The sequence below is a fragment of the Lactuca sativa genome, chromosome 7 (assembly GCF_002870075.4).
Source record: "Lactuca sativa cultivar Salinas chromosome 7, Lsat_Salinas_v11, whole genome shotgun sequence".
NCBI lineage: Eukaryota > Viridiplantae > Streptophyta > Magnoliopsida > Asterales > Asteraceae > Lactuca > Lactuca sativa.
In genome coordinates this window covers 184,089,819-184,100,893 of record NC_056629.2, presented here as the reverse complement: position 1 = coordinate 184,100,893, position 11,075 = coordinate 184,089,819, and the positions used below count along the sequence as shown (strand labels likewise).

The following is an 11,075-nucleotide window of genomic DNA, read 5'->3' as shown; positions in this document are numbered from 1 at the left end:
CTGTATGGAAAAAGGACTGGATGGACTCGGTGAGTCTCAATGATGACTCGGCGAGTCACATGAAGATGGTCATTGAACTCGGCGAGTTGGATGAACAACTCGGCGAGTCCGATGAATATCACCATAAAACTCGACAAGTTGAAGAACAACTCGGGCAAGTCGGATGGCTTTTCCCTTGGATAGGCATGCGTGTGTACCCGTCGAGTTGCAAGGAGGAAACTCGACGTGTGGACCTTAAGGATTGATTGGGATTCTAAGGGACTCGACGAGTCACTTCGATGACTCAGCGAGTTGGAATGTGCTCCACGGACTCGGCGAGTAGCCGAGTGCACTCGGCGAGTTAAGGTCAACATGGACTGTTGACCTTGACTGAGGACTCTGACCTTGATCATAAATTACTAATAGGTTATGAGGTGTCTCATAAGAGTAAGAACTTATTAGTATATTGTGTCATGGTTATAGGTGGTGGTGCCGGTGTCAAGTGATCCGATAGTTGGAGTTTGTATTTCAATCGACATCTGCGAGGTGAGTTATCCTCACTATATCGATAAGGTCTACGGCACCAAGGCCGACTCTTTATGATTTACATCCTGGTTTAGGATGGTTGCTTTATTATTGCCATGCTAGATTTCATCCTGGTTTAGGATGGGTGTTATGTTATTGCTTTGTTAGAATTCATCTTGTTTAGGATGGTTGTTATACTAGAGATCGGTTAGATCGATGGTTATGGTATGCTACATATGATTCTGATCTGTTAGATCAGAATCAGGATAGATAGTATGTTATGCTTTATGATCCGTAAGGATTGGTATGTTAGTGACATGTTAGGTCGATACTCTAGTTACGAGTGAAACTCTATGATTGATGGTCAATGAGATAGATATGTTTGCTATGTGTATATGCCATTATATGATAGTATGCGTACATGGTTAGTTGCTTGTTGGTTGGGTTGAGGCGGTCCTGCTTTGTGCTGAAGGCCAACACACCCTCTGAGCGGCCCGGGGAGACTGTAGGCCCACGCGGCGGACCAGTGATGCCGAAGGCTCGGGATAGATTCAGATAGACTGTAGGCCCAGTAGGGCGGACCAGTCTGGCCGATGGCCCAGTATGTATGTTGTTTGATTGATCGTTATGGTTGTGGTTTTTGTCAATATGGTGTTGGTATTTTGGGGATAGCTCACTAAGCCCTCGGGCTTACAGTTTTCAGTTTATTGTTTCAGGTACTTCAGGAGAGCGAGGGAAGGCGAAGGCATGACCATACCGCTCCTCATCATCATGATCTATTTTGGGACACTCTGAGGATAAACGAATTGGAAATGTTTTGTAAAAACAATTACTATTTGACTCTTTTGTTAGTATTAAAAGTTTAAATTTGGTGTAAATTTTTGGGTATTACAACTGCTCTCAGGTGTGTGGCGTGTCCCAACCATGATGTCTCTCTGAAATACAACACAAAATATCAGAGACTCGCTCGAGTGTACACACACTCGATATCCCATTCCTACTCGATCCCTGGTACCCTAAGGATTCGTACTTGGGCTGCGCACTAATCCGACGTCTTCAGTAGTACGGGCCCAATACTACTGTCCACACTGCATCAGTATGCACCCCAAGTCCTCCTCCTTGGATTCCAAATCCCAAGTACTCTACTCTCACTATGCATAGTCTACTCTCTAGCAGATATCTCATAGCTCCTCGCTGCTATCTACTCACTCTCAAGCATATCCTAGCAGTAAAAAACCCCTAGGCTAAGGCATCACAAATCAGGCCGCTCTAGTCCTAATAAGAATACCTAGCCTACTCTAGCATGCATAACATATTAACTCATATCTCAATCACATAATATAAGGGTATTTTGGGAAATCACCGTTCAGGCGTTGGCTGATCGTACACACTGCTCTGCTCTGCTCTTTTCAAAACCTTTTTACTCTTTTAGAAAAATTTGTTTTATTCCGAAAAATCCCTCAAATCCTCAGTTTGAGTTCAAATGCGCTCGAAGATGCATCTGAATCCCTCAAACCAAGGCTCTGATACCAACTTGTAACACCGTAATTTTACAAACAAATTTTCACATTTTAAAAACATATTTTCATTCATAAACATTATAAAATCTCATCGTTTCACATATCAATCCATATAACACAACCCAAGATCATAAAGTATAAAGACTCCTCATGTGTGTACTGATCATGTCGGCGCCTTCCTGCGATCCTCACTGGTACCTAAAACACATAACACCAAACACTGTAAGCATAAATGCTTAGTGAGTTCCCCAAAATACCATATGCAACACATATTAGCCACTCGAGGCTATAACTCTGTATGACTCTCTGGTCAAAGTGTCTCAGTGGGACCCTCCAGTCCCATAACTTTGTGGACCCTCTGGTCCTAACTCTGTGGACCATTCGGTCCTAACTCTATAAACTCTGAATCACATATAGCACAGAATCATATAGATAACAAATAGCATACAATATACTCTGTCATATAACTCTAATTACCACTCTAGGTAAAGTATAGTGAGAAGAGTCGCCTCGGATAACTCAGTAAACCTCGGACTCTGAAATACTGCACTAGCCTCCGCCTACTCACATAAATAATTACTCTAATTAATACAACTTATAAAGGCTAGGCTAACCCCTCTCTATAAGTTCTCTAAGAATGGGTAAAAGACCATTCTACCCCTCTAATGGCTCATAAGTCCAAACACTGACTAAACCCTAAAAGTCAACAAAAGTCAACGGTCAAACTTTGACCAGACTCGTCGAGTGCACTCGTGTGACTCGGCGAGTTTATGCGTGTCCTCTTCGTCCCTGGTCCTCACTCGACTCGCTGAGTCAACCCCACACTCAACGGGTTATCACAGGTCGCGAATCGCGGGGCAACCCGACTCGACTCGTCAAGTCCCTTATGGGCTCGGCGAGTTCCTCCCATGAAAACACTCATCTGACCTCCTGAGGTCATATCTACTTCTCTAATCTATAGATCTGACTTCCCCATGAGCAATAAACACGTAAAGGTCAAATCTTGGTACACATGCAAGACACTATAGGCTTATTTTGGTGAAATCTCTTATAACAAGGCACACTAATGCCTGCCTGCCCGCCAGTAAGTAGTTATGTATGAGATGATTGTCTTCGTGATAATTATCTTGGTATGTTAATGTGTTATGGCGAGATATGCATGTATGATATGCTATGTGTGTAGAAGGGATTAGTTGTCCCTACCCAGTTATGCCTAACTGTATGATTATCTCTCGTTACGGGATGCTAGTGCTAGGGGGTGAAATAGTCCCCAGTTACCGGTTGAAAGATACCGATGACGTGTACCGGTTGAAAGATGCCGATGATGGTTATCGGTTGAAAGATACCGATGGTGTTATGTGGTGTGTGGTATGATGAGGGAACTCACTAAACTTTGTGCTTATAGTTTCAGTTTTGGTTTCAGGTACCTCTTCGTCTAAGGGGAAAGAGTCGGCGGTGTAGCAGCGCATCACACACATGGTTTCCGCATCGGATTTTCTGGGATTGTACTCTGATTTTCATTGTTCCCGATGATATGGTTTTCGAGACATGATTTTATGATTTTATGAATGATGAAATAGTGACAAAGTTTTGGTAATATAAATTATGATCTACTTAATTTAAAAACAAAATTTTTGGCCTCAATTTTTGGGATGTTACACCAAAGACTATTTTGTATGATAAAGACCTCTAGGATTAAATGTTAAATTTTCATTTTTCATATATGGAACTTTTAACTCTTCCAAGTTATCATCTCTTTTTAATTGACTTCAATTTCATATGTATGTCGAACATAATGGTTTTCTACAACTTGTTGGACTGCTTGGGGTCAATCCCATAAAGGAAGCTCTGTATCATCCTTCCATCTTACATATTTTAAAAAACTAGTGTAGGGTTATATATATAATCTTGTGAAACTTACAAATGACCAAGGCAACTTTAAAATCATCTACATGAGTTTGATTATGTCCTTGATGTCATACATTTCATTGTCATACCACAACAGAATTAAATTGGGGAGATGATCTCTATATTCACCATCAATGTTAGGTCTATTGTGATGAAAAGACGAAGACATTGTCCTTCATCAATAATTGATTTTCGATACCCATTCGATTATGCTTCAATCCCCGACCTTAGTTAAAAATGTTATGAAACTTAAGCTTTATAAAAACGGCAGAAGAAACAACATGGTTTAAAATAGTATGAAGGTAATTTCAACTTATTGTTTTTACTTTGATACTATCTACGCCATGTGTTTGCAGCTTAGACAAAAAAAAAACCCATAATACCAGCTATAACCGATTACGATGATAAAATAAGTACAAAACATCAAGTTAAATAGAAATTCGCTTTTAAGAACTTTATCTCTCAAAAGAGTAAATCATAAACATTTTAATCAATCGTTTGTATCATAAATATTTAAAAATAAAAAATAAAAAAAAAAGGTATATTTGGCATAGATAAAAACGATAAGCTGTGGTTTTTATTTAAGATTGTTCGGTAAAAATAATTATAAGCTAAAATTACATAAATATATTTATAAAAAAACTCTAAAAAACTAGTTAAAATAACTTTTTGATTAACCAAAAGTTCAAACCAATTATAACCACATACTAGCCCATAGATCATAGATGTTCCCATTCGTTTCACAATTTATCATGCTACTCGCTCTTTTTCTTCCTCTCTTTTAAGATACTGCGATAAAAGGGGGAAAAAGTAAAAACAAAAGGAAAGAGAAAAAAAAAAAATCAGAAAGCAGAGAGAGAGTGGTCATTGAGAACTGTGAAGATGTTGTGAAGTTGCTAGTGGAGAACAGAGCAATCGAAACTCAACTGGATTTGGGGTATGAACACTAATATTACCAGAGGAAGATCCATTCAAAACCTAACCTCCATAGCCATTACAGTTTTACTGATCGGCGACAACACTCAACTCCGATCTTCTTTTCTCCTATGAGAGAAATGAGTTCTTCACTTCTTTATCTGATTTTCTCAACTCTCGTTTCCATTTACGTGTTCCAGTTTCAAGCTCAAGCTGCTCCTGCTGGTATGCTATCTTCCTCTCCCTCTTTAACACATTCGATTGTCCATGATTTAGTTTCTGTGCTACATGTATTCATGATTCCGTCGTTTTTAATCAGCTCCGGTGATTAAGCAATTATCTTCCATACTCAAATGGACAGCTAGGTCTTCTTCCAAATCACCATTATCAGGTACTTTTTAATTCTAGGTTTCGTTACTTTCATTATTTTATTGTTTATCTTCTCATTCCATAAATACATACTACTAGATTTAAGTCGATAACCCTAGATTTTATGAATATTCAATTGATATCGATTGATTTATGTGTAGATAATGTGGATTGCCTTTTTTACTTTTTTTAATTTCGTGATACACAGATGGGAATATTCTTCAATTTGAGGATGGATATTTAGTAGAAACTGTAGTAGAAGGGAATCAGCTAGGGGTTGTGCCTTATTCCATCAGAGTCTCGCAAGATGGTGAACTGTTCGCTGTTGATGCAGTCAATAGCAACATCGTTCGAATCACTCCTCCATTATCTCAATGTAAGCTTTCTCATTATTTCTCACCTTCTCCTAAATCTAACAATTCTTCTACTAATTACACTATTCTTATGAACACAGATAGTAGGGCAAGATTGATTGCCGGATCCTTCCAGGGTTACACAGGACACGTAGATGGAAAACCAAATGATGCTCGTTTTGATCATCCAAAAGGTGTTACAATGGACGATAAAGGGAATGTTTATGTCGCAGATACATCTAATCTTGCCATTAGAAAGATCGGTGAAGCAGGTTTGAGATCCATTTCACCTCATAAATCTACTCCACTTCAAAGATTATTGAAAAACGGATTTATTTACAGGTGTGACAACAATTGCTGGAGGCAAATCAAATGTAGCAGGATACAGAGATGGCCCAAGTGAAGATGCACAGTTTTCATCTGATTTTGATGTAATTTACGTGAGACCAACATGTTCATTGCTTGTTATTGATCGAGGAAATGCTGCTCTTAGACAAATTTCTCTCAATCAAGAAGATTGTGATTTGCACTCCACCTCTGTCTCTTCCACAGGTTTTGAACACTTATCCACATATTGACATTGACTTTATTTGACTAAACTAAATCCAAATACATCTTACATTTTATTCACTTTACAGATATTGTTTTGGTATTTGGTGCTATCGCAATAGGATATGTTATAAGCATGATTCAACAAGGATATGGTTCATCATATTTCTCAAAAGTGGTAAGACTTTGATGCATTTTTCCAGTTCATGTTTTATATAAATTAGCATTAGAAAAAAAGGTAAATCTTTTTAATTTTCTATAACCTAATTCAACATATTGTCAGGAAAAAGTGGAGAGTGATAGTAAGCCACTACAAAGCAAAGAGAAAACCTTAAAAATCACAAAAAATGTGGAAAGTGTGAGGGAAGAACAAGAAGCGGGGTGGCCGTCTTTCAGCCAGCTCATCCTCGATCTTTCCAAATTAGCCCTCGAAGGCTTCACCAATGTCTTTTCTTTCAACCCATTTCAAGTCCCCAAAAAAGGGCTCACCCCATTAAAAGATTCCTTAATCATGCCCGAAGATGAGCCCGGCCCGTTACTCCAAAAGCACAGAACTTCAGGCCCAGTTTCCGAAGCCCGTCAGGCCCATGATCCAAATGAGAAATACTCAGAAACAAAGCCCGTTAAGGTTAGATCATTGAAAGATCCTTTAAAGCATCGGGCTTCAAAGAGGGAAGAATACGCGGAGTTTTATGGGTCGAGTGGTGGTGGTGTGGGCCCACATGTTCGGTCAAAAAGTCAAAAGGAAAGGACGAAACATCGGGTTAGAGATAAGGATAAAGATAAAGATAAAGATAAAGCTGTTTATGGGGAGCAGAAGAGTACGGTTGACTTGAAGCAGCAACCGGTCAACTTTGAGGAGGGGAAGTTCAGTTATATGAGGAATAAGTATGGTGATTCGTATCGTTATACTTAGAAAAAGTTTTGTGGAATTGTAGTGTTGTAGAATTGTTATAATATACAACTTGTTTTATGGCTTAAGATATATTGTTGTTCATTTCTAAGTTGCTTTAAGTGTTTGTGTACTTTGTATAGTGGAATTATGTAGCTTCCAATCAATCATTGACCTTTTAGGCAAAATTATGTTTCAACAAAACATTTTTTTTGCAAAATGTTGAAAATCATACATACTTATAAAGCTAGCATTTTTTCTTGAATCTCATGCATTTGAAACCCCCATTCTTTTTTCTTTTCATCACATTCATTTGAAACTCCCATGACTTTTCAATTTCTTTATAATAATAATTATAATTTGGTAATTAGGTTAAATATCAAATCTAAAGTGTATTCAAATATAAACTAAATTTCAATATTAAAATAATATCTTTAATTCTATTTTATAAAATTATGTTTTTTTAACTTTTAACATATCATACTTAATTTATTAGTTTTAATATATTATTGAATGTAAACCATTATCATTTTAAAGATATAATTTTTGAACAATTTGTATAAAATACTTAAATTATTAATTAAAATATAACATTATAGGCTCAACTTAAATATAAATTTTATTTAACTTAAACAACCCAAAGATTATTTTATAAATAATTAAAAGTGATTAATTGTAGGGTCTTTCTAATAATAATTGTAAGTTAGTTAATAAGGTTAAATAAATATCAAATCTAAAGTGTAATCATAAATAGACTAAATTTCAATTTTAAAATAATATCTTTACTTCTATTTATAAAGTTATGTCTTTAAATTTTAACATATTATACTTAATTTATTAGATTTAAAATGTTGTTGCATATAAACCATTATCAGTTTAAAGCTACAATTTTTGAACAGTTTGGACAAAATACTTAAATTGTTAATTTAAATATAATATTACAGTGTCAACTTAAATATAAATTTCAGTTCTACTAAAAAAACCAAATAATATTTTATAAATAGTTAAAAGTGATAAATTATAGTGATAAATGCAAAATCTAAATTGTAATATCAGTTTAACTAAAATATTTCCTAAATATATTTATATAATCGTTAAAAAATTTCAAATAAGTAGCTTAAAATAACTTATAATAACAATAGTTAAAAATAACTCTATATAAATGATTATATTGTTACCTTTAAAATCAAAAAATAATGTTTGATGTTTTAAATAATCATAATGATAGAAATTAAAACATTAAGCAAACATATTTTAAAAAATTAGTTAAAAATAACAACTATAAATAATATTAAACCATATATAATATTTAATTTTATTGATGTGTAACTCGCGAGTAGAAATCATTCAAACGATTGAGATTATGACGTTATAATAGATTTATATATTATCATACAATTCAAATTAGTCAATATATTATATCAAATTAATATACGAATTATTATATCAAATTTAACAACAACGTTAGTGTTATATTTTAAAATATATATATTTGTAAAGACTTCAACTATATATGTGTTTCTGCGCATTACAATGTCAACTCAAATATAAATTTCAGTTCCATTTAAAAAAAAAAACAAAATAATATTTTTTAAATAGTTAAAAGTGATAAATTGTAGTGATAAAAACAAAAAGTAAATTGTAATTTCAATTTAACTAAAATATTTCTTAAATATATTTTTATAATCGTTAAAAGTTTCCAAATAAATAGCTTAAAATAACTTACAATAACAATAGTTAAAAACAACTCTATATAAATGATTATATTGTTAGCTTTAAAATAAAAAAACAATGTTTGATGTTTTAAATAATTATAATGATAGAAATTAAAACATTAAGCAAATAAATTTTAAAAAATTAATTAACAATAAAAACAATTATAAATAACATCAAATCATATATTATATTTGATTTTATTCATGTGTAACTCGCGGGTAGAAGTCATTTAAACGATTGAGATTAAGAAGTTATAATAAATGTATATATTATCATATAATTCAAAATAATCAATATATTATATCAATTTAGTATATACAAATTATTATATCAAATTTAACAACGTTATTGTTATATTTAAAAAATCATATATTTGTAAGGATTTCAACTATATAGGTATTTCTACGCAACGCGCAGGCATTCGCCTAGTTTGGTATATAGGACAGCTTAATGGTAACGTATCAAATATCTTCAAACACAAATTCAAGTACGAAACTAAATACCATATCTTCAAACACATAAAATAAGGTACTTAGAGCACTTTTTATTTGAGGATACGGAAGAAAGATATGATGTTTCATAGGACATAACGTTAGATTTGATGAGTTGTTTCTTGGATTTGATATCTGGTATAAGCACATTATCAGTTAGGTAAGTTTAGTGATGAGAAAGTTATGTTTAGCAAACTATCATTTCAAATATCCTAAACTTGGCAATTTTGTCTGGCTATAGCCTATATGACGACTATGATGCAAAAAAATTTATAGACCTTGTTCATTGTATGTTACCACAAATGATAAAATTATGCGTTGGTATATCTGACCTAGTGATGGTGAATCTGACTATAGAGAATAAAAAATCAATGTCTATAGAGGTAGAAATTATTTCTAGGGTGTGTCTCCCTACCAATGTAAGTTGATGTTATCGCACCAATAGTATTAATATGCTATGGCCTATAAGCCTTCTACACATTAAAATCCGATAAAGATTTGAAGCTAGCATTAAGAATGAAATGTGTTGAAGAGGATTTTTGAAATTTGTGTAAAAGAAACTTTTGAAAGATAGGTTCGAGGAGTTCTACAAATTACACATTTAGTTACTTTCGTTATTTTTGTATACAATTTAGGATTCAAATCATTAAAGCTGTTCAAAACCTACCATTTAACTAGGTATTAAAGTTTAATGTTTTTTTGTACACAATTTATCATTAAACTATGTATCGACCATCTTCTTCGACCAACAACATCGACTTCCACCACCACCGTCCACCTCCCGGGCTCCCACCAACACCATAGACACAAACAACAACTTCTATCACCACCATAACAGCCCATCTCCACCGTTCATCACCACCACAATAAATAAATAAATAAATACATAAAAATAAAAAATAAACTAATATCCTTGAACGGAGGTGGATGCTAATGGCATATGATCCAAGGAGAAAGTGGCGAGAGAATATAACGGGGGTATGATGGTTTTTGTGAAGTAAGAGGAGTGGAGAATAGCAAAGAAATGTGTGAATGACGGCACGAGAGATGCCAACAGTAGTAAAGTGAAGGGCTGTGGCATTTTCCCCATAGAGAAGAATGAGAAGATTATACACTTTGTAGTGTTTTTCTAAAAATAAACATGTAAAGTGGTGTAATTTTTTTTCTTTGTAGTTTTGTTAGTCATAGAAGATGACTAGAAAAGATGAAACTGACTAAATGTGTACAAAAATTATGTACAAAAATATAAGTTTGTTGAATGTGAGTTTAATGGTATTCTTTTTAACAGGTAAACCAACTTACCGATTAAAAGGACATTTCTTGAAAAACAAACATAAAAAAAACAAGTAGATACGTAAATTGATATGATATATCTTCTTTGTAGCCATAGAAGATGACCAAAAAAGACTACACTAACTAAATATGTACAAAAATTAGTTTAATGATAAATTATATACTAAAATGAGTTTGATGAATGTGAGCTTAATAATATTTCTTGAACATATAAACCAGCTTGCCAATTAAAATGGTATTTTTTTAGCAACAAATGTAAGTTTAATGATAAATAATGTATAAAAAAATGTAGATATATACAAAAATAATAGTTCATTGCCTTATAAAATATATTGTTTCACCGTGTATGTTCCATTTCTGAATAGCTTTCAAGTGTTTGTACCATGGATATGTGCTAAAGCTACTATTTTCAAAAAAGAAAAATATCTTATCAACTTTAAACTGTTGTTTTTTGTTCTCATGGGCTTGATTTAATTATCCAATGAAAAACAAGTTGAGAAGAATCACATGAACTTCAAACTTTTTATCACGAGAAAGAAACAATGAAGCTACCCAAGTACCCAAC

General features: G+C 33.7%; 1 protein-coding gene across 1 annotated transcript; it reads left to right on the top strand.

Moving 5' to 3' along the window:
* The first annotated feature begins 4,691 nt into the window (after nucleotides 1-4,691).
* Nucleotides 4,692-7,122, top strand: LOC111913862 (uncharacterized). Its single transcript, XM_023909577.3, has 7 exons — nucleotides 4,692-5,072; nucleotides 5,167-5,238; nucleotides 5,425-5,592; nucleotides 5,671-5,841; nucleotides 5,912-6,121; nucleotides 6,208-6,296; nucleotides 6,402-7,122. The coding sequence occupies exons 1-7, from the start codon at nucleotides 4,979-4,981 to the stop codon at nucleotides 7,032-7,034; spliced, it is 1,437 nt and encodes a 478-aa protein (XP_023765345.1). The 5' UTR covers nucleotides 4,692-4,978; the 3' UTR covers nucleotides 7,035-7,122.
* The last annotated feature ends 3,953 nt before the right edge of the window (nucleotides 7,123-11,075 follow it).